The sequence below is a fragment of the Theropithecus gelada genome, chromosome 10 (assembly GCF_003255815.1).
Source record: "Theropithecus gelada isolate Dixy chromosome 10, Tgel_1.0, whole genome shotgun sequence".
NCBI classification, from domain to species: Eukaryota; Metazoa; Chordata; class Mammalia; order Primates; family Cercopithecidae; genus Theropithecus; species Theropithecus gelada.
Window position 1 is genome coordinate 55,659,020 of NC_037678.1, and position 24,669 is coordinate 55,683,688.

Consider the following 24,669-nt stretch of genomic DNA (forward strand, 5'->3'; position numbering starts at 1 on the left):
AAAAAAAAAAAAAAAAAAAAAAAAAAAAAAAAAAAAAAAAAATCGACTCAATTTTAAAACTATTTGCTTGCCTTAAGCAATAATGACTAAGGAATCACAGGTTCCATATATATATATATACACACACACACACACATATAAACACACACATATATAGATATAAAATACATATTAAAATAAATATATAACTACATTTTTTTTGGAGACAGGATTTCACTCTGTCACCCAGGCTGGAGTGCAGTGGCACGCTCATGGCTCACTGCAGCCTCGACCTCCCAGGCTCAAGTGATCCTCCCATCTTAGCCTCTCTAGTAGCTGGGACCACGTGTGTGCCACCACGCCTGGTAGTTCTGGAGATTCAGCACCCAGAGGCTTTGAAGCTTCCATCTTCAGCCGGCTGGAATCGGAGCCCACCATGCCTGAAGAAACCCAGGAGGAAGGACCACATGAGAGGGAGGCCCCAGCGTGCCATCGAGGCAGCCCCAGCCCACCTGCTGGCTGAGCACAGCAGCGTGAGAGGGACTGCGGGAGACCAGCAACAGGCCCACCTGGCCAGCCCACAGAAATAATTCGTCAGTGTTGTTTTAAGCCACTAAGTTCTGGAGTGGCTTTTTACACAGTCAGAGACAACAAAAATTCTTTACCATTATCCAGGATAGTGAAGAATGGTTATAACCCATGACCCAGAAATTCCTCTCGTAGGTTTCCACCCCTGGGAAACGCACAAAGATGCTGATCGCAGCATCCTATGTAATGAGAAACAAAGCCCTAAAAGACTATCTAAAGAATGAGTAAATAAATTACGGTGCTGTCAAGTAGTGGAATATTATACAGTAGTGAAAATGAATGAACTACAGCTACTTGTATGAATATGGATACATTTTACAGACATAATGTTGGGTGGAAAAAGCAAGTTGCAAAAGAATCTGTACTAAAAGACACAATATAGGTAAATTTTAAAAAATGCTTAAAATACTCTACATTAAAGGTCAGCAAACTCCAGCCCATAGGCCAAATGTGATCTGCTGTTCATTTTTGTAAATAAAGTTTTTTGAGACATAGACAGCCATTCGTTTATGCTTTGTCTATGGCTGCTTTCATGATACAATGGCAGAGTTGAGTGGTTGAGATAGAGACTGTGTAGTCTGCTGAGACAAAAATATTTACTATGTGGCTCTTTATAGAAAAAGTTTGCTGATCTCTTCTACATAAAGAAGTGCGGGGGAATGATAAACATGAAATTTGGGGGCACAGGAATCTTTGAGAGGAAAGGAAGGCCACCTCCCTTTATTTTTTGAATTGAACGGTCAGTTCATAGGTGTCGTAGTGTTACTCTACTATGTATGTCTTTAATATTGCATAATAAATTGAGAAAAAAATACTCAATACTCTGTCCTTGTCTCTAGTTTGCTCAATTGTGTTATTTCCTGCAGCTATTTAAACAAAGTAAATAGCACTATTTGCCAAGGAGCAATGAAAAAAGTTTCCTGACAAGATTCAACAAGGTTTGTCCAGACGATGAGCAAACACGGCTTGCTCAGGCACAGGCAGATATAAAGGGAAACGGCTTTTCATCCACCTGTTATTGTTCAGTGACATGGACATTCTGTGTGCGTGTGTGTGTGTGTGTGTGTGTGTGTGGCAGCCTCGCTTCTACTGGGACAGGTGACATTTGTTGAGCATTTCTCTTGGGGTGGGCCCTGGTGAGGAAGCCCTTCATCTAGATCAGGGTCATGGACCAAATCTGGTCCACTGCCCGTTTGTGTAAATAAAGTTTTATTGGAACGCAGATACACACATTAGTTTACATATGGTCTGGCTACTTTCATGCCACAATGGCAGAGCTGAGTAGTTGTGATAAAGATCATATGGATCACAAAGTAGAAAATATTTACGACCTGCACCTTTACAGAAGAAGTTAGCCAATCCCTGGTGTAGATGATCTCATTTAACCCCCCCAGCAATCATGAGAGGGGTAGACTTAGTATTACTCCCATTGTATGAACGTGAAAACTGAGGTTTAAGGAGGGGAGGCTGCTCCCTCAGAGTCTTGCAGCCTGCAACAGGCAAGGGCGGGATGTGAATCCGGGCAGCAGAGTTCCAGGACATGTGCTCTTATCATCTACACTGTATTATCCAGGAACAGATGCTCCAAAAGTAACTGAGACAGTAAAATAACTTTGCACCAAATTGATTTCCTTCTGATGCCATGTTTTGTCTGGGAACAGGGCTAGTTTTCTCTTTTATGTGAAAAAGAATATGGCTTCATTTTTCTTGGCTCTCAGCCAAGCAGGGTAACTTATGTGTGATTGTATTCTAAGCCTTCTAGCACAGGAGGGGAAGAAAGTTAGAAAAGATGCCCACACCTGTTGGCCAAGGTCTGTCATAGGTAATCCCCCAGGATTTACAGAATGCACAGCCAGGCGTCGGAACCCCACGGGTGAGGGCTCAGGGTCCAGAGCCAGGCTACCCGGGCTTAATTCTACCTCTGCCACCAACCAGCTGGGTGACCTTGGGTAAATTATTTAACCTCTCTGAGTCTCTGTTTCTTTATCGCTCAAGGGAGGATAATGAGGTGACCTTCCTCGTAGGGTTGAGGTGGGGATTAAAGGAATTAGTGGAAATAAACCAATGTGAGTGACAGGAAGTCAACGATGGTGACGATTACTAAGCCTGGTCTGATGCCTCGACAGGACCTATCAATTCCGCCTCTAGAGTTGCTCTTGATTCTGTCTACATGTGTCTGTCCACTGCCATGGCCTCGCCCCAGGCCTCTAACACTTCCTGCTCCAGGCTTCATCTGTCTCCCAACCGGCCTTCCTGCTTCTCTTCCTGATTACATCTGAGCCAGACACACCACAGCAGCCAGTATGATCTTTAAAATCTAGGCTGGGCACGGTGGCTCATGCCTGTCATTGCAGCACTTTGGGAAGCAGAGATAGGAGGATTGCTTGAGGCCAGAAGTTCAAGACCAGCCTGGGCAACAAAGTGAGACTCTGTCTCTACAAAAAAATAAAAAATATTAGCCAGGGGAGGTAGTGAGTGCCTGTAGTCCCAGCTACTCATGAGGGTGAGGGAGGAGGATTGCTTGAGCCTGGGAGGTAGAGGGTGCAGTGAGCTATGATTGCACCATGGCACTCCAGCCTGGAAGACAGAGCCAGACTCTGTCTCTAAAAATAATAAAAATAAGAATAAAAATTTTAAAAACCCCACGTAAGTTGTATCCTACTACCCACTGCTTACAAACCCTCTAGTGGCTTCCTGTCTCACTTGGAACAGAACCCCAAATCTTTCCTGGGCCTTGGAGGCCCCGCCCACCTCACTCACCTCATCTCCCATCGTGCTCCAGCCATTGGTCTTCTCAGAACTGCCAAGTTCCTCCCCATTCCCAGGGGCTGCCCCTCTGCCTGGATGCTCTCCTGTCTATGCCTGCACATGGCCCTCTCTCAGTTCTCAGCTGAATTCGTTCCTTATTTAAAGGCCTTTCCTGGCCCTAGAACCTAAAACAAGTCTCTGCTTCCTTTATGCCGTGCATGATAATTTGAAATTACACATACAGATTTAAAAATCTGGGGCCAGGTACAGCGTAGTTTCTTCCTGCCTCCTTTTCCTTTGTGAACCACCCCTTCCCCACCTTCAGATCAGTTGTTTTGGGTGAGGCTGACCTGACCCCTGGTTCTGTGGGTGGACATGTGGCCAAATATGGCCACCCACAGCACCTGTCTTCTTGGATGGATGTAGGAGTCCAGTAGAGAAATTCCTGGGACTCTGCGGGAAGTCCTAGACAGTGGGGGCTCTCTTTTTGGGGGGGCACTGCAACCTGAAACTTCCAGGGCTGTCTTTGTCACCACAGTGGGAGAGACTGCCTGAGCCTGAGGTCCACAGAAAGGGAAGCAGAGGCTGAGTCCTGATATCATTCCTTGAGGACCTGGACCCAGGCCTGCCTGAAGCCAGTGCCCTAGGTTTTTCCAGCTACATAGGCAATAAACTCTTGTTTCCTCCAGCTGATTAGCTTGGGTTTCTGTCACTTGCTACTAAAAGGGCTTTGGTTAAGATATCAGCTAGGAGGGGAGGGAACAGCATGACTCAAGGCCAGAGGCAAGGGCAGGTGGGCATGGACGGTGAGCCAGGTTCGCAAGTCTTCAGTTCTTAGCTGTAAGATGTGAACAGTCAAGGGTGGGAGGTCTGTTGTTTCTGCCCCGTCCCCCACCACATCCATTTCTCCTTCTCCCAATACGACCACTCTGTTTTCCTTTAAGAACACCACCCCTCCTGCATAGACAATCCACAGGCTTCAGCTTCCTCATCTCCATCACCCTGTTCTCCTTGCCTTGCTATAAGCATCGTCACACGGCCCAATTTGGGCCAATGAGGGCCAATATGCGATTCTGTTGGAACTTCTGGGAAAGATGAGCTCTCCTTCCACTAGGCATTTGGAGCTAAAAGGATGCAAACCTTGAGTGGACAGGCACCATCTTTGCTGTCATGCAGGGAGAACTTGCTGGGAGCATCTGAAGATGGAAAGAGACTTACTCCTCGTGATGACACTTTAGCACCTAGATCCAGCCATACCTGATGAGGGTTGTATCCACAGATCTCTCAGTATGCAAATCATTCAGTTCCGATTTTCCCTAAACCAGCTTAGGTTCAACTTCCAATTCTTGCCATCAAAAAGGGTCTTCATATTATAGTCTATAGAATTTGAACCATATTTAAAGAGTTACTCTTTTCCCTTTATCTCTAATCCAGAATCAGGTTGGTTGTGTTTATCAATCCACATTTAGCTGAGACAATAGTGCAGAACAAAGACCATGATTTGGGGACCGGAGGAGGAGAGTAAGGACTTGTTTGCTACTCACTGTAGGAAGGGATTCCATAGGCTTGTGCTGGAGGTGGGTAAGCTGTATAGGGGGTAGCCTGCTGGATCCCCGCACTGTACTGCGTCTGGCCGTAGGCTGCCATGGCTGTGGAAGGCTGGCTGGGGAGGACACGTGGGCAAGATCTGTGTGGAAAGAGAGAAGATTAAATCTCCAAGCCCAGTCTGGCACCCCTTCTTCCTTATCTTGATATCAACACCCCCATTTTTCTTTGGGGTTCTGCTCTTTCCAGAGCAGAGGCAACGTACATGTTCACCAAATTCCATTTCATTTTCCTCTTCCAGGGAAGCAGGAAGATTACATTTTCTGTCTCCTGTACAGTCAGATTCAGCTGTGTCACTGGGTTCAGCCCCATAGAATGTAAATAGATATGCTGTAAGCCACTCGCAGGCCTGGCCAATGAACACATCCCCTGCAACACTCCTGTCCTTTCTCCTCTTTTGACAGCAACTGTGGAGGGCACAGGTTAAGACAGCAACTGTGGAGGGCACATATTCCATAATATGGAAACACTCTGGATCCCTGAGTCAGCTTGTGGAGGAGAGAGAGCTGCCCTGGAGGGTTTCACCCCATCCACATTGGACTTCATGTGAGTAAGAAACAAACCTTTGTTGTGTGAAGACACTGAGATGTCGAGGTTTACTGATTACTGTAGCATAGCCTATCCTACCCCGATTGTCCTAATTTAGATACCTTCTCAATTGACTGCAGCTTTAACAGGGCTGTCAATCAAGATGTCTTGCTCTTAGCTAAGGGGTGGGGACATGATGCAAGATCCTCCAATCAGACTCTGTCTTGAGAATTTAAATCCTCCATATTGCTTGAATGCTGAATCTGTCCTATTCTTAATCTCTCTCAAGGCCTGATTATTTCATTTATGTTTTGAGCTACTCCAGATATTCCCCCAAAAGTTCTTTTAGACTTATATCAGCCAGAGTTGATTTCTGTTGCTTGCAACCAAAGACCACAAATGGGTTCTCTACTCCACGGAGAACAACAGGTTCTATAATGGGCTAGGATGTACAGGGTTCCCTACTTAAGATATTTGTACTGTGGGTGCTGCCAAGCACTGTGTGTTTTTCACTAAGGGTTGGGAATTATGTCACATGCAACTGGTATGTACATTATATCTCACGGATGCTCTTATGAAATCCCTGGGGTGGAGGCTCTTATCTCTCCTGGTTTAGAGATGAGGAAACCAAAGCTCAGAGAGCTGAAAACACAGCTACAAAGTGGTAAATACAGAACTTAAACGAAGGAGTCTGACTGCAGAGCCCATGCTTGGAACCATGAATCTGCTATTTCTCACAGGACTGGGATTCATCCAGCCCTGCAGATAGCAATAAATAAAGTCCAGGTGAGTTGTTCAAACACAAAGGGAGCAAAATGGTGGCCTAGGGGCCACATCCAGTCCACAGATCCGTGGATATAATTTCTTTGGCCACTGAAGTTATTTTTTTTTTCCTAATTTGAAATTGTTGCTAATATTTGAAAACCAGGTTACACGCACACATACACATACACATGCACACACACGCAGGCATGCACACACACACGCTCGCTTTGTCTCCCTTCTCTTGAAAACCAGGTGCTTCAGCATACCTGGGTCTGCACTCCTGTGTGGTGCTATCAATAAGCTGGATTTGAGCAGCAGCCACTTCTTGAGACCGAATCACACCCTGTCTGCAAGAATCCCTACAAGGGCCACTTCCCTTAGCGGTAAAGGTAGTCAATTCTCATGCCTACGTGCCAGGCACTGTCCTAGTTACTTCATGTGAATTGGCTCATTTAAACTCCACCACAACTGTGACAAGTCTTGGAGGTAATTTCTGTTTCTATCCCCATTTTACAGGTAAGAAGACAGAGGCAGAAAGGTGAATAACACGTCACAAGCACACGGCTGATACAGAATTTGAACCCTGGCTCCAGAGGCCACATCCTTAACCCCTCCGCTCTGCCATCCTCCCCCAGACACCACAACTATCATGCGTCTAACTATCATAACCGGGTTAAGCGTACAGGTAAATGTTGATGAGATTCCCCAATCTGTGTCTGATTCCATTTTGGTTATGTGACATCACTTTCGTTAAAGCCTGTTTGCTTCCAGAGTTCCTCCTCTACCTGAGGCCTCATAGCAGGTGAATGCAAAAGTTTATGGAATTATAAACAGATGTCCCTTATCCCCGTCTTTCTTTTTGACTACTGCCATGATAAAGGGTTATTTGGGGGGAACCTGTTGCAAAATGCATAAGAAACTCATTTGAGCTGGAGATGTCAGCCCCAGTCCTGGAAAGCGTCTCATTCATCAATATTTTGGCTCTCTGGGGCACTCAGAAGCATGCAACCTGCAGAGCAGACAGCCTTATTTGAAAATGTTCCCAATTCACACCCTTCCTTAGAAGAGAAATAGAAGCTGGAGACCCAAGCCGATCAACTCCTGCTTGCCATCAAAACCCATTCAAGTGGCTCAGATTAAACAGGGGCTCAAGTTAAAACCCAGAGGAAGGATGGTGGAGCTTTCTAACTCTGAGGCCTTAAAAAAGTTAGGTAGATTTAACAGTCCTCGGTTGCTACTAATACTCCCCAAAACATCTTCTGGAGGGAAAGGAAGGCAAAGAAAATGCCTTCCTTATCAACAGCTGCTCCAATGTTGGAGAAGAAGGATGATTTCCAGATCCTGAGGAGCTCACCACCTGGCCTGAGGGGCACCCAGGGCATGGCATGCAGCAGCGGGCTCAGGATGGCTGCTCCCAAGGGCAGCACCCAAAGGGCTCTGGGCAAGGCCATCCCAGCACTGAGCTCCCGCTGCCCCAGCGTGTGCCTGTGGTGGAGCATTTACGGCACCAGGTTGGGATCTCTGATTTCCTGGTTTATCTCTCCCACTAGACTAGCTCTCCAGGGACAGAGACTGCATCTCATCCATCTCCGAGTTGCCAGGGCTCATGTGGGGTTAGGTACTGAGGAGTGATATGTGAGTGGTAGAGGAGGAAGAAAGCATGCATGCACGCGTATGTTCATTGCAGCACTATTTACAACAGCTAAGACATGGAATCATCCCAAATGCCCATCAATGACAGACTGGATAAAGAAAATGTGGTACATGTACACCCTATGCAGCCATTTAAAAGGACATATGCAGCCATTTAAGAGGAACAAGATCATGTCCTTTGCAGGGATACAGATGAAGCTGGAAACCCTTATCCTCAGCAAACTAACACAGGAACAGAAAACCAAACACTGCGTGTTCTCACTTATAAGTGGGAGCTGAACAATGAAAACACATGGACACAGGGAGGGGTACAAACACACACTGTGGCCTGTTGGGGGAGGGCGGGGGACAGGGAGAGCATCACGAAGAATAGCTAATGCATGCGAGTTTAATACCTAGGTGATAGGTTGACAGGTGCAGCAAATCACCATGGCACATGTTTACCTATGTAACAAACCTGCATGTTCTGCATGTGTATACTGGAACTTAAAATAAAATAAAGAAATGATGAAAGCAGGAAGGGGAAAAAGGAGAGAGAGGTGGAGAGAAAAGGATGAGGGACAAAAGGGGAATGAAGAGAGGAAGGGAAAGAGAAAAAGGGAGAGAGAAATAAGGATAGAAAGAAGGGAGCCTGTAATCCCAGCTACTTGTGAGGCCGAGGCAGAATTGCTTGAACCCGGTAGGCAGAGGTTGCAGTGAGCCGAGATTGTGCCACTGCACTCCAGCCTGGATGACAGAGCAAGACTCTGTGTTGGAAAGCAAGACTCTGGAAGGAAAGAAGGGAGGTTGAAAAGAAGGGAAAGGAAAGGAATGAGGAAAGGAGAGAGAAAGACGGGGGCGGGAGGGAAAGGAAGGAAGAAATTGAGAAATTTCCTATGCATGGGAAAGGAGAGGAAGGGGAGAAAGAAAAGAATTTTTAAAAAAGAATGAAGAGAAGAAAGAAGAAAATAATAGCTAAGACTCTGAGGACACTCTGCTCCAGGCCCCATTTTAAGTGTGTTTTACCTGCTTTTGCTGTTTCGTGGGGACAGGCAGCACGACTGTCCCCCTCTCCCAGATGGGACGGCTCAGGCCCAGGGAGGTGGAGTGACTTGCTCAAGCTCACTCAGCTAGGAAGTGCTGCGGCTGGGATTCCTATTCAGGGAATCTGGCTCCAGGGCCCTTTCTCTCAACCTCTACCTTCCAAGAGAGCAGAAAAAGAGGGTGTGTGAGCAGGAGACAAGTGAATGGCACTCACCTGGAGAAGAGCTGGGACACTCTCAGGGGGGCTGATCTGGTGATGCCTGGAGGAGAAAAAGAAAAATTGGAAGGGTTTTAGCGACTAGGGTGATGTTCTGCAGAGGTGGTGAGTTCAGACACCACTTAAGCAGGAGCAGACTTGGAGGGGTGCTGCCCGCGGCTTTCTCCACCACAGATGCTTATCTGAGGTGCCACATCTCAGCACTCTTCTTCTTGAGGAGTTCAGAACCCTTTCTAGGTGCGCTTTGTCTCCGGGCAATTAAGGAAAAATGACATATAAAGAATCCATAGCATTTTGAAACGCCAGAGTAGGGTCCATTTCTCCATCTATGTTACAGATGGAGAAACTGAGACAGAAGGAACGTGCTTGGGCCAGGTCACATGACTAGGCAGCAGCACAGCTGGGAAGTGGAACAAGCCGGTGCCATTTCCACTCCTGGATGGAAAACCTCTCCCTTCCCTCCTCAAAAGCAACCCCCAAGAACCCCAGCATGGCAGACATCGGTTGGCTTTGCTCATCCAACATCCATTTCCCTTCTTCTAATGACATCGCTTTGATGTTCCTCCCCTGCCTCCTCACTTCCAGTCCATGGGGTGCAGGTGCAGCTGGCCTCAACACTTTAGGGGAAGGAACCTCTTGGATCATCTCCTGAGCTCCACCTAGGGTGGTGGAGCAGAGAGATGGATGAGACTTGGGCTCCTGATGCAAGTACCTTACACCCAATCCCTCGGCATGCAATGTCCAATCATCGATGGGAGGCAATATGCAGGGGGTGATGAAAAGGTGACAGAGTTAAGCTGGGAGAGACATTTGCCAGAGGATAATTTCACATAGGGAGAGTGCACTGGGTAGTACTTTTGTGCTCCATCATCTTGAACAATGCAACTCAACGTCCTCACTGCAGAGTCCTGGACAAATTCTAGATAATGTGTGTACTGATGGCAACAGCGTCAACCTGCCAATGCCCACTCCCTGTTCTGTAGGGCAGCGGCCGTGTCATCATCGCACCCTAAGGCTGTGGCGCTCCGAGCCTGTCTCAGCCTCTGTGCTGGAGGCTCAGGAGACCAACGTGCACTTCCAACTCTGCCACTTCCTAGTTATGAGACTTCAGGCAGGTTGCCTCGATCTCTGGGCCTCAGAGCTCCCCCGCTCTGCAATGGGGTTGAAAATACTTATCTTGCAAGGACAGGAGAGGATGAAATGAGATGATGCTGATAGCCATCATTTACCCAGTGCTTTTTACGTGCCAAGCTCTCTTCTAAATTCTTTACCTGGATTAATTATTTTAATCCTCATAACCACCCTATGAGAAAGGTTCTATTCTCATCCTCCGATGAACAGCTGTAGGCACAGAGAGCTTAAGTAACTCACCCAAGGCCACACAGGAAGTATAGCGTGGATCTGTGACCTGAACCCAGGTGGTCTGGCTCTAGAGTCTGTCTCCTCAACCATGACACTACAGCTGACAATGACAGTCATTGTCATAAGAGCAACTGGCATTCACTTAGAAGTTGACTATGTGCCAGGCCCTTGTTAACTGCATATAGACAGGTTCTCACTGAGTCTTCACAACAGTGCTCTGAGCATGCAACGTATTAACCCCATTGTACAGATGAAGAAACCAGGGCTCCAAAGGTCAAGTGCCTTGTTCAAGTCACACAGCCATGGGCAAGGGAACTGGGACTTGAACCCAAAAGCTGTGTGACTCCAAGGTCAACACTCTTAATTCCCTCCCTCTGGCTGAGCGAAATTCTGTTCAAGTCCCAAACCACTGGGGTCGGGGCGGGGGTGGTGGTCTTGAAGTTCATTTAGAGACTCATAACTGGAATTAAGAAAAGGAGAAGTGCCTATTTTATGATATACGATGGCAGCATGTATCGCCCATAGTAAGGAGGAATTGTGTAACACTTTTGTTGCAGGTACAGGTGTGAGAATGTGTTGTGTGTGCATGCGTGTGAGTTCAACAATGCAGAAATATATTTCGCATTATGTACCACATTCCAAGAAAAGGTTAGAACAGCAGCAGCCGAACGTCAAGGAAAGCCCCTGGCACACAGTAGGCGCTCACTCAATGCTGATTTCCCTACCCTGGGTTTGCTCCTAGGCGGGGTGTCCTGTACCCCATCACCCCTTCTTCCTCCTCCCGCAGGGTTCAAGAATGAACTGTCTCATTCTGAAGCAGTCACAGTCTCATTCCTGGTAAAAGCCCATGACTTGAGTGCATTTAGTACTGCATAAGTTACTGAATTAAACATTTGGAATGTTTTCTTTCATAAATATATAAATATTCATAAAAATCTAAATCTATGGGAACAACATTCCTATGGGCTCGAATTAACTCGGCATTCCATAAATTGGAGGCAAGCGTCTTTTCTGCCAATCTCCATGGCATGATTTGCATGTTTGTCTCGCCCAGCTCCTTTTCAAGCTTCCACCCAGTTCCTCTGAATTGTTGAGCAACCTGCCTTCCCCAGGCAGACAGGTTCCCCTCCCCCACTACGCAGACCTGTAATACTCTCCCTTTCCCACCCCAGCAACCTCAGGAAGACTGTGAAAGCGAGAAACAGGCATTTGGAAGTGCAAAGAGATTTTCCTCTGGCAATTGTGTGATTTTTGAAAAACACAGGCTTTTTTCCTGTTGTCTGCTGGTATCAATCACATTTAACCTTTTCATGCCAGGACACCTGGAGGAATTGAGAAACTGGAGAGTGAGTGCTCCATGTGGAATGATCTTCTTCCTCCCTTTCTGCTTCATTTCTCCATGGCTAGGGTGGTGTGGACTTCACTGATCATCTTTATCATTAATACACATGACAAGGCAGGGCTCTCTAGGCTCCTTCCCTGCTTTGGGAGCCTTGGACGGGACAGTGTCAAGGGTGGAGATTCTTTTCTTTGGCACAGAGGTGGGCAGGGACTGCCCGGGAGCAGAGAATGCCTTTCTTCTTCTTGTGCACTTGCTGGTGGTCCAGAGCTCTTAGTCCTCAGAGGTCACGTGGACCAGGAAGTCCACCCTGCAGGTGTTGTAGCCAAACGTCCGCACAGTACCAGGAAGTAGGTTTGACCAACTGGTGGTTGTGGGCAACGCCAGCCCTGGTGCGACAGGTGGAGGAGTGGGCATCACTGTCACAGCTGCAAGCAACAACGTGGTCTTCAGTGTAGGCCAGAATTTCTTTCAATGACCCCCAGGTGCCTGCATCACCATTTTCTTGATGTCCCTGTGCTCAATAGCTTTTTCTAGATGGCAGGTCAGATCCTGGACAGACACACTGAGGGTGGGGACACAGGAGGCTGTGTCAGCAAGCTTCCCATTCAGCTCATGAATGACCTTGCCACAGCCTTGGCAGTGCCACTGAATACACTCTGAGCAGTCTCCTGGCCATCGCACCACAGCTTGCCAGAGGGACAGAGAGGGCACAGGCAGTGGTCATGAGTACCTTTATGATGCCATGGTTGTCATAGATCCTTTTGGGGGGACAAGCAGATGGCTTGCTGGAAATCTAGAGGGAGTAGGTCACCCCCATCTCGAACACAGGCCATCAGCACAAGGGACAGAGATGATGCCCCTTTGATACCACTCTTCAGGTGAGCCCCAAGCATCTCTAGGGTGATGAAGGCAACTTCTTCAGTGGCAGCAATGCCCCCTTTGGAATGTGGTGCCTGGCAGATGGAGATGGACTTCCCACTGATCATAGCTTTCTGCTCTCAACCTTGTTGGTGCCATTGAACTTGCCATGATGGATTCATATTGGACCATGTAGGCTATGAGGTCAAGGTCAATGGAGAAGTCATTGATGGCAACTTTGATCCACTTTGCTGGTAGTGAAAGCAGCTCTAATGACCTGGCGCCCAACAGAACCAAATCTGTTTTACTCTGAGCTTTGCCCCTTCTTCATCCTCCCCCAAGGCTTGAGAATGGACCCACAGGATGAAGGGGCTGTGGCTGATGCATAATGGGCTAGCTGGCTGCCAAGTAGGGAGGACAGAGTGCCTCCTCTATTTCCTTCTGAATTTTAAACTCTAAGCCTCCTCTTCTTCCCAAGCTTCCTCGGGGTGAGGAGAGAGGGATCAGCTGAGCAGATGGCCACAGCCTCTGGGCTGAGCTCATTCATTCATTCATTCAGTGCCAGGCATGAGTTCAGAACTGGGTTACAATAGTGAGTGTAATCCCCAGTGTTGGAGGAGGGGCCTGGTGGGAGAGGACTGAATCATGGGGATGGATTTTCCCGTAGCTTCATGTTCTCATGATAGTGAGTGAGTTCTATCATGTTCTCATGATAGTGAGTTCTCACAAAATCTGGTTGTTTAAGTGTGTGGCACCTGCCACCCCCCTGTCTTCCTCCTGCTCCAGCCATGGAAGATGAGCCTGCTTCCCCTTCACCTTCTACTATGATTGTAAGTTTCCTGAGGCCGGAACTGTAAGCCAGTTAAAAGTCTTTTCTTTATAAATCACCCAGTTTCAGGTATTTCTTTATGGTAGTGCGAGAATGGACTAATACTGTGAGCCAAGGCAGTCAGGGTCCCTGTCTTTATGGAGCTGAAGCCTCCTGTCTAGTGAGTGAGATGGATGACAAACAAATAATCACACAAATGAGTACTTAACTGCAATTATAACAAGCTGCAAAGGAAGCAATGGACACTGGAGACCAGCGCACCTGGAACCAGGATTCACCTGGGGATCTTATTAAAACACAGGCTCTGATTGTTGGTCAAGAAAGCCTCCAGGTGACGCTGATGCTGCAGGTTCACAGACCACATTTTGAGGAGAGTTTAGACCACTGGCTAATACAAAATTACACATCACTAAGCATTATCACAATTTGGGGTTCATTAAAAGAAATCTCCATTTCAGAAGACACAAACTCAAGTGCGTATTGGGGCCACGAAGACAATATAAATGTGCAAAGCAAAGATCCAGTTTTAAGAGAGGAAATTAAAGCTTCAGTCTGTGTGTACTGCACTATGTGCAATTGTGTATGTGAGTGACTGTGTGGAGCAACTTACCCGAGGACACACATTCATTCATGCAGTCAACAAATGTTTATCATGCACCTACTATGGGCCAAATCTACAACCCAGTCTCATCATTTGTTGATGTTCTTTCCAAAGAAAACACATAGGCTTAAGGGGTCAGATCCAAATTTCAATCCTGGCTGTGCTGCAATACGGCCATGAGACCTTGTGCCCTTCACCTCTTCCCTCTGAGTCTCAGTTTTCTCATCTGCAAATTGGGGCAGTATCTTGCACATATGCAGATGGGACAGGTACCTGGCAAATGGTTAAGTGCTGAGCACAGAGGAGCTATTATTAGCTTCAGCTCTCCTGGGGGCCCTTGGTTAAGCCACTTAAATCCATGAGCCCAATTTGAATGTTCACACTTTTTTCACCTCTCACTGGGAGGATTAAGAAGCTAATGATTCTGAAAGCAGCAACCGCTGTTATGTTGCCTAATTGGACCCCAGGGGCCGGCGTCTAAGGGATCCCCCAGAGAGATGAGACAATCTGTAGTGCCAGCGAGATGTCTTGAGGCGGGTCTCTGCTATGAAGGTACACGTCTGTAAACTGTATCAGTTCATCTTCCTCGTGTGGGTGATTTAAATCACTCCCATACTAGGGACAGGGACAGCTGGAAAGACACCACGCTAGGCGTCCAGAAGTGTGTGCCCCAATTCTGACTCTCACTGAGAGGCTCTGTGACCATGAGCAAGCCCTTTGTCTCTTGTGGGAGGTGCCACTGAGGACAGAAAGGAATGAGGCGGCAAGTCCTAGAGTGCGATGGTTTTCGGGAGTCTATAAATACTCCCTCTTTGACTGAAAACATTGCAAATTAATTTTATGCACATTAGAATCACAACAAGACCATCAAAGTCATAACTCTTCATTTCTGGAACTGGTTTAAGTCATCCTTTTAAAATGAATTTATTTCAAAGGAGTTGTTCTAAAGAAACAACAGGCTGGGCACTGTGGCTCACGCCTGTAATCCCAGCACTTTGGGAGGCCGAGGCGGGTGGATCACCTGAGGTCAGGAGACCAGCCTGGTCAACATGGTGAAACCCCGCCTCTACTAAAACTACAAAAATTAGCAGGGTGTGGTGGTGCGCACTTGTAATCCCAGCTACTCGGGAGGCTGAGGCAGGAGAATTGCTTGAACCTGGGAGGCAGAGGTTGCAGTGAGCCAAGATCGCGCCACTGCACTCAAGCCTGGGAGGCAAGAGTAAAACTCAGTCTCAAAAAAAAAAAAAAAAAAAAAAAAAAAGAACAAATTAGTACCAAGTGGCCGTAGAGGTGGTCTGAATACACGACAGAAAGTGGTTCGAGACTGTGACATTTGTGAGCTACTGCCACCAATGGAAGTTCTTTACCTGTGGAGGCTACGATGGGATTAATGCACCCTTTGCCCCCACAAAACGGGATTTCTGTTCCGCACAGGTAGAGGTTGTTCTGGGTGTGAACGACTACAAAAGCCTTAAAGGTGAGAAGGATGAAGCTGACATGTGGTTCCCCAGGCCAGTACCTGGGCGAAGGTCTGGGCAGCTCAGCCTGGCTTGGATGAAATGAATCAAAACCCATCAGCTCCAGGTTGGAACCGGTGAGACTGAAACTGAAAATGAGGTCTTGTCACACCCAGGGCAGAGGAGGTGCAGGAAGTGAGAGCAGCTCCTTGGAAACACTTAATGAGATTAGAGCATCAGTTTCTGAAAAATGCATTTGCATTTTAAAAGAAAAATTTTCCTCTATTCAGGGTAACTCCCCACCACCCCTTCCCAGAGACAGGATACAATTCAAATCCATTTTTCCCGTGAATCGTAAAGAATAATAGGTAATATTTCTCAAGTGGTTCCCACAAACAAACCAGGGTTACTGTGCCAAGGACTGCATGAGCATGATCTCTCTATTCTCCACAACAACCCAGCAAGGAAATTATTATCAGTACGATGCAAATGTAGAAAATGAGGCAGGGGGAAGTGAAGGAAACTTTACTAAGGATTCAGAGCCAATATGCCTCTAAAGTGATCTGGGCTTCCTCAGCACCACTCTGTCTTCATCCACCCACCCCGTCTTCATCCACCCACCCCGTCTTCATCCACCCACCCCTTCACTCACCCAGAAATAATTTTTAAGGATCTACCATGAGCCAGGCACTAAGTTGCATGCTAAACAGGAATAGAAATTTACATATGTATATGTATATATGTTTGTATTAATATATGTAAAGTTTTTTGAGCACACTGCTGCCTCAGGGCCTTTGCACTTGCTGTCTTCTCTGTGCATAAGGCTCTTGTTCTGTGTAGCCATCTGGCACCCTCCCTTACCTCCTACAGGTCTTAACTCAAGTGTTATCTTCTCAGGGAGCTCTTTTCTAGCCACCCTAACAAAAACTGCAACCCTCCACCCTTGCATTCCTCATCCTCCTCCCCTGCTTTTTTCCTTCACAGCACGCATCACCATGCAACGTGCTATATACTTCTTCATCGTCATTGTCAGCTTTTTGCTTTGTCAGCACCCTAGTGTGGGCTCCATGAGGATAGGGTTTTCCATGCTGTCTCCCCAGTACTTAAAACTGTGCCAGGCACATGGCTGATTAAACATTTGTTCAATAAATGAACGAACAAATGAAGGAAGGAAGGGGTAGTTCCTTTCATTAGGAAAGACCTCTCTGATGAGAACTGAGGGAGGGCTGGTCCTGCAGAGCCTGGGTGAAGACTGGTCCAGAGAGAGGAAACAGCAGGTGCAAAGGTCCAGGGCGCAGAATCATGCTTCTCAGTTAAAGCAAAGGAAAAGGGGCCAGGGGCTGGGCCCAAGGAGCAAAGGCGATAGGGAGGGAGATGAGTTTGGGAGGCTTCCAGGGATAGACAAGTAGGGCCTGGTGGCCAAGGATAAGGAATTCAGATCTTATTCTATACTTTTTAAGTTAAAACTTAGTGTGCTTAAAAAGCATAGAATAAGTTTTAACTTAATATAAACCACTCCCTGTTTTAACTTATTTCATCCTCACATTGAGTCTGTGAGGTTGGTGGAATAATTACTCTCATTAAACAGATGGGGCAAACGGGTCTCAAGGAGGTTAGGCCACTAGCCAGGGTCCCACGGCCGGTAAGCAGCAGAGGTGAGAATGCAACGGAAGCCACTGGGGAGCTTCTTGGCTCCCTCCAGAATCCCCCTGAGTGCGGGTCCTGTGACTCATGACTCTCTGGGGTCCTCCTTTGAGTAGGATCTTTGCAGCCACCTAGTAAAGACTCTGTAATAGAAGGAATGGCCCAGGACGAGGGAGAACAGGAGGCCAGGCAGCGGGAGAGGCATAATCCGGCACTTGGGGGTCGCGCTCCAGGGTGGAATGTCCCCTGCAGAGTCTCTGGAGCTCACCACCTGCCCCACGAGAAAGAAAGTGTGTGTGTGTAACCTGACCTCACTGGCGCTACCTGTTCTGAATCTGGGAGCAACCTCTCTCCGCCCCATCGCTTCCACCCTCAAAGCCTTCACCATGGCAGCCAGCTTGTTCCAGGGCACTACAAAGGGCACTGACAGCTCCAAGTCACAAAAAGGAGTGTGTCTGTGGATTTCACCACTGTGCGAGAATTGAAGATCTAGGGTCTGGAGACTCTTACGGCTTGGCAGAAAGTGAGTTAGAAATGGTTTACAAGCGAGAACTCTGGAACCAGAGTGCCTGGGTTTGATTCTGGTATGACTTTAACCTGGTTACGTAACTCCTCCATGCCCCAACTTCCATGTCTGTAAAATGGGCTCATAGCCTAGTAGTTGTACAATAATTAAATGAGAAACAGTACAGAGTACTGATCAGGAGAATAAACTCGGAAGTCAGACTATGTAGGTTCAAATCTGGGCTATCTGTGCCATCTCAATCAAGCTGCTTGACCTCTCTGCATTTTGGTTTCCTCATCTGTAAAATGGGGATAATAACAGGGCCCACTTTTTAGAGTTGTGAAGATTGAATGAGTTAAATAGAGTAATGCCGGACACATGACAAGTGCCGAGTGTTTGCTCTGACGGTGATAGAGAGGGCGGAGGAGAATGAATCTAGAGTTATGTTGCTTTGAACAGTGCCTGGCAGAAAGTAGGTGCTCATAAAAATGAAGGACAAAAGGGAGAGGCATGGATTCACCTACGGGACAGCTGCCTCTCAGCTCCTACTAGTGGCAGCCAGCAGGGAATGTGGAGGCCCAGAGTTGCTAAAGCCTTCAGACCTTTTTTTTTTTTTTTTTTTGGAGACGGAGTCTCACTCTGTTGCCCAGGCTGGAGTGCAATGGTGCGATGTCAGCTCACTGCAACCTCCGCCTCTCAGGTTCAAGCAATTCTCCTGCCTCAGCTTCCCAAGTAGCTGGAATTACAGGCATGTGCCACCATGCCCGGCTACTTTTTGTATTTTTAGTAGAGACAAGGTTTCACCATGTTGGTCAGGCTGCTGTCAAACTCCTGACCTCGTGATCTGCCTGCCTCAGCCTCCCAAAGTGCTGGGATTACAGGTGTGAGCCACTGCTCCTAGCCAGCCTTCAGCCTTTTAAGAGAAACTAGAACTCCAGATTTGTATGTGAGTGCTCCCAATTTTTACAAATTCACTTTTACTTAAAACATAGTGTAAACCAAACAAAGACAAACTCCAGGGCCAGATGTGGCTACAGGCTGCCCTGTGTGCAACCATGGTTTTGAATTTACCGTGGTTATTTGGTTCAGAGGAGAACGACGATGGAATGGTACATTTAACCATGCACCATGCCCCCAAGGTGTACCAGACACTTTACATCCCATCACCTCACTTCCTCCTTGTAATCAGCACCCTATGAAGTATGCCATTATGCCCCCATTTGACAGGTGAGAAAACTGAGGCTCAGAAAAGTTAAACGGTTTGCCTGAGATCATTTGGCTGAGAAGCAGTGGGGCTGGGATTCCCCACTCAGCAGCCTATGCCCTTTCCTGTTACTACCGGCTCTCAAATGAAGACAGTTGACTTGTGTCTCTACTTAAGTGGACTTGTGTCTCTATTTGGAAAGAAAATGATGACTGTCTTTGAACAGGGCTCAGTAAATTTTCTTAAACTCTCAAAGGCCCCAGGGCGGTTTACAAGAATGGTCCAAAGTGCCAGGAAGAATGAGGGTGTGCTCTTCACCATCCAGTTTTGGCATGAGAGCCCAAGCCACTTGGTGGTACTTTCATCAGTGCAGTTCCAGCTCTGTAACCAGCATGTAAGGAGAAATGTCATTGTCTTGCTGACAGCAATAATTACTCATGGGAGCCTGGGTTGGCTTCAAAGCCAATTCCTTGTGATGTTATATTCCACTAGACACAAGTCACTTTGGTTTTCCAAGACAGTTACACAGCATTTGTGCCCTATGAGTTGGTGTCAAACAGATAGTGAAGGAAAAACAACGAGGGGGTCTCAGGACACCAGCAGCAAATCCCGAAGTCAGCCAAAGAAAGGGTTAAGCCCAATAGTTAAACATAATAGCTTAATGCCTTTTGCTAACTCCAAGCTCTACCAGGAAGGCTGACAGATCCGAAACAGAACAAACAATAGCTGGAATTGTTCTAGTGAAAACTAGTTCGACTGCATCATTTGCCAATACTTTTTTTTTTTTTTTTTTTTTTTTTTTTTTTTTTTTTTTTTTGAGACGGAGTCTCGCTCTGTCGCCCAGGCTGCAGTGCAGTGGCGCGATCTCGGCTCACTGCAAGTTCCACCTCCCAGGTTCACGCCATTCTCCCGCCTCAGCCTCCGAGTAGCTGGGACTACAGGCGCCCGCCACCACGCCCGGCTAGTTTTTTGTATTTTTAGTAGAGACGGGGTTTCACCATGTTAGCCAGGATGGTCTCGATCTCCTGACCTCGTGATCCACCCGCCTCGGCCTCCCAAAGTGCTGGGATTACAGGCTTGAGCCACCGCGCCCGGCCTTGCCAATACTTTTTTAAACCACTTTGATTCTTCTCTGCTTCCTTGACTCCAACCCGACCTGAAAGCAAGAGGCAGACGAGTTCTTGTCCTAATGTCAAACCCCTGTAAGCAAGACGCCTGCTTGGACAAGGGGATGGCAGAACAGAGTAGAGGACAGAGCTCAAAGCCGGAAGCAGACACTGCAAAACACATCCAAGGGCTGGGCCTGGGACTCACCCCAAAGTGACTATCATCTGTGGTGGTGTCAGCATTTCTTGGAATTGGAGACCAAGAAAGGAAGTTCAAGATACAAACGAGCATATTTTTATCTCTAACGACGAGACAGAATTGTCAGAGAGGCATGCCAAAGTTTTGGTTCAGAGGCAAGCATTTAAATGGCAGGGGGAGAAATTGTCCTAAGGACAGTACTTTGGAAAGGATGCGTGTCTGTCGCTTACGATATTCTCAGGGTGACCTAGGACCACCACACCTGTTGACCCAAACTCACAGCAGGAAGCCTACCTTCTCTGCCACTCAGAGTCCACACAGTGACGCCAGCACGGTGAAACTTCAGTTTCTCCAGACAAGCGCTGTTTACAGTGAGGCTGGCTGAGATCACTAGTTCTAGCATTTCCTTGTACCTGAAAGAAAACAAAGGGAAATATAATTTATTCATTAATTATGCATGCTTGCTAATGATTCCTATTTCTTTCCCTAAGAGTATAAATATTAAAGCTGATTACCTAAACCCAGCCTTCTTATAAATTCCACATGATAAAAATTCACTGAAGTTTTCATCAAAGGGAAATGAGAAATTAAAATGAAGTTCTTGCTCCCCGCTGGAGAATACACCCAGTTGATTAAAACATTCCCCTCCTTCTTGCTATATTTTGCCATTAGAAAAATTATATTTTGGTCTCTTTTCAATGTCATATAAATGAGCCAGAGCAAACTAGGGCAACTTCCCAGCTGAGGAAGAGAGAGATAGGCAGAGAGGGAGCATTTGGATTTAGATTTCCAAAAGCCAGAGGCTTAGGGAGAACGTGGAGCTGACTGTGGTTAAGAGAGTGGGCGGGGTGGCCCACGCCTGTAATCCCAGCACTTTGGGAGGCCGAAGCGGGTGGATCACAAGGTCAAGAGATCGAGGCCATCCTGGCCAACATGGTGAAACACCGTCTCTACTAAAAAAAAATAGAAAAATTAGCTGGGCATGGTGGCGTATGCCTGTAGTCCCAGCTACTCGGGAGGCTGAGGCAGGAGAATCGCTCGAATCCAGGAGGCGGAGGTTGCAGTGAGTCAAGATCGCACCACTGCACTCCAGCCTGGCGACAGAATGAGACTCCATCTCAAAACAAACAAACATGGTACTACTCGCACAGACGGAGAAAAGCTCAAAAGGCATCAGCATCATTAACAGCTCTCTAGGTGGCAATACTCCACAGTTCATCACTGTGGTCCTGACCAAGAGAGAACATACTGGATCCTGAATTACCCATGATTTTTATAATATGCTATGGGGGATGGGCAGGGGAGAGCAGGGATGAAGTCTCCTTTGGTCTTTCTCATGTTTTAATTGAAAATATTTCCAATTCTTGCACCATGTTGGTAGTCGCTCCTTCTAAATTCTGGCCGGGCGCAGTGGCTCATGCCTTCAATTCCAACACTTTGGGAGGCCGAGGTGGCAGATCACTTGAGCCCAGGAGTTCGAGACCAACCTACGCAACATGGTGAAACCCCATCTCTACGAAAAATACAAAAAAGTTAACTGGGCATCGTGGCACATGCCTGTGGTCCCAGCTACTCAAGAGGCTGAGGTAGGAGGATCACCTGAGCCAGGGGAGATGGAGGGTGCAGTGAGCTGTAATCGTGCCACTGCATTCCAGCCTCGGTGACAGAGTGAGACCCTGTCTCAAAATAAATATTAATAAATAAACTCCCACCCACTGGGTTTAGAAAATGAGGTTTCTGGTTAATGCACACACTACTATACATGGTGTAGCAATTTTCCAAGGTCTAAACTACAACCAGTAACATTTAACTCACAGTCGTCTTCAGAGAAAGGCTAAATTTATTGTGAGCACATCGTTATCACAAGGTCATCCTTGGCAAGATCAGTTATTATTCGGTTAATGAAACACAACGTAGCGATCGGTGGTGTGGTGCTTATAAACTCAGATCCCATTGTATAAAGGTTGCAAATTCAAATCCCAGTGGGCTACCCACTACTTTGAGCAAGGTACCAAACTGCTCTAAGTCAAAAGCTTTCTCATCTGGAAAACGGTCATGGTGAAGATTTAAAAAGGTGATTCATGTGGAAAAAAAAAAAAAAAAAGCACTATTTTAATAGCAACTTAAATGCTTATTCAAAATAAAGTTCAAAAATACAGCCACCCCTCAGTAACCCAGGAGGGCTGTTTCCAGGACCCATTCCCGCCCCCTGCCATGGACACCAAAATTGGCAGGTGCTCAAGTCCCTTATAAAAAATGGTAGAGTATTTGCACATAACCCACATACATCCTCCCATATACTTTAAATAATCTCTAGATTACTTATAATGTCCAATGCAATGTAAACACTATGTAAACAGTTGTTATATGCACTGTTTTAAAATATATATTATTTTTATTCTTGTATTTTTTTTGCCCCGAATATATATATATATATATAATTTTGTTCTATCTTCTAGGCTGGAGTATAGTGGCACAATCCGGGCTCACTGCAACCTCTGCCTCCCAGGTTCAAGTGATTCTCCTACCTCAGCCTCCCGAGTAGCTGGGATTACAGGTACACACCACCACACCCAGCTAATTTTTGTATTTTTAGCAGAGATGGGGTTTTGCCATGTTGGCCAAACTGGTCTTGAACTCCGGGCCTCAGGGGCGTGAGCCACTGTGCTCATCCCACCCCCTGAATATTTGTGATTTGTAGTTAACTGAATCCTTGGATTGGAACCAACTGTACTGTTAATGGACACAGATGCATTCCACAAAAAGAAAATTACACTCAGGAATGATCAACACTGTTTTCAAGAGAAAGGCTAACTCTGGGGGTAGGAGGGGATATAATTTTGGAAGTGGCACCTGGGGGGCTTCGACTGTGTAGTGTTTTAATTCAGGGGCTGACACTACCTATGGCCCGTAAGCCAAATCCAGCCCACAACTGTTTTTGTGTGACCCGTGAGTCAGGAACGGCTTTCACATTTTTAAACGGTTGCAAAATAATCAAAAGAAGGATACTATTTCATAATATGTGAAAATGATGCGAATTTCACGTTTCAGTGTCCATAGGTAAAGTTTTATTGGAACACTGCCCTGCTCACTGGTTTACTATCCTGTCTGTGGTTACTTTCACACCACAGTGTTAAGTGGAGTAGTTTTAACAGAGACCATGTGCGGCCTGCAGAGCCGAAGGTATTTAGTATCTGGCAGCAAAACTTTGCCAACCCCTCTATCAGGTAAGCAGGATGCCGGGCACCCTATTTTTGTATGTTTTATCCGTCTTTGTATGCCTGGAACACTTAATTTTTAAATAAGAAAGCCCTTATCTCAGGGCTTGCACATAGGAAATACTTTCTATATAAGGACGTTTTGATCTGATGAGAGAATCCCACCCTGATATGGTTTGGGCTTTGTCCCCTTCAACTCTCATGTTAAAACGTGATGTGATCCCCAGTGTTGTGGCAGGAATTTGGGTCATAGGGGTGGATCCCTCATGAATGGCTTGGTGCCCTCTCCATGGTATGAGTGAGCTCTTGTTCTATTAGTTCACAGGAGAACTAGTTGTTTAAAAGAGCCGGGCATCTCTCTTGCTCCTTCTGTCACTGTGCGATGTGCCTGCTGGCCCTCCACCGTCCACTGTGAGTAACAGCTTCCCAAGGCCTTACCAGAAGCTGAGCAGATGCTGATGCCATGCTAGTACCACCTGCAGAACCGTGAGCCAAATAAACTGCTTTTTAAAAAATAAATTACTCAGTATCAGGTATTCCTTTATAGCAATGCAAAACGGGCTAACACACACACGAATCAGCTCTAGTGTTTACATGTTTATATTCTCTCTCTACTATACATATATGTGTATATATGTGTGTATATATATACACACATATATACACATATATACACACATATATACACATATATATGTGTATATGTGTGTATATATATGTACACACAGACACATACATACACACAATGTTTATATCAATGTTGAGTCCTAAAATGTCCCCACATATACATGCATCCTGGTACCTGTTTTTTTGTTTCTCAAACGCCACAGGCACTCCAGGATAGAGGCCTAGCTGTCTTGCTCCCTCTGATACATCAAAGCGTATCGTATGGTGCTTAGCAAATGGCAGACATTGTAGCTGTTATCTGGCTACAGGTGCCAGAAATTTGCATCTTGTCTAAACTAATTCCCTTCATTCTTTTGGGTGTGTGCAAATAATTAAAGGTTAAAAAAATAAACAATGAGGTTAAAAAATATCACTAGTCTCCAGATATCCACATGCTATGAGAGTATCAGAAGTAGCAAATTGTTAGCCAACTGACCAAATCTGGTTAAAAACAAAGTGAATTGTTTCCCCCACTCCCTGGGGTTTAAAAATATTTGAGGTAGTTGCCAATATTTAAAAATGAGACAATTTCACATAAAAATCTAGATTTTCAGCTTTTGTTGAAACTACAA

General features: G+C 46.4%; 1 protein-coding gene across 2 annotated transcripts in view; it reads right to left on the reverse strand.

The window, feature by feature from the left end:
- The window catches only part of EYA2 (EYA transcriptional coactivator and phosphatase 2), a 309,580-nt gene that overhangs the window by 191,607 nt on the left and 93,304 nt on the right, over positions 1-24,669 (reverse strand). For both annotated transcript variants that reach the window (XM_025400344.1, XM_025400343.1), the window contains exons 2-4: positions 20,508-20,626; positions 9,104-9,149; positions 4,860-5,002 (exon numbers count right to left, since the gene is read on the reverse strand). In XM_025400344.1, the coding sequence (XP_025256129.1) occupies positions 4,860-5,002; positions 9,104-9,149; positions 20,508-20,616 (298 nt within the window). In that variant the 5' untranslated portion in view covers positions 20,617-20,626. The remainder of the gene's footprint in view (positions 1-4,859; positions 5,003-9,103; positions 9,150-20,507; positions 20,627-24,669) is intronic.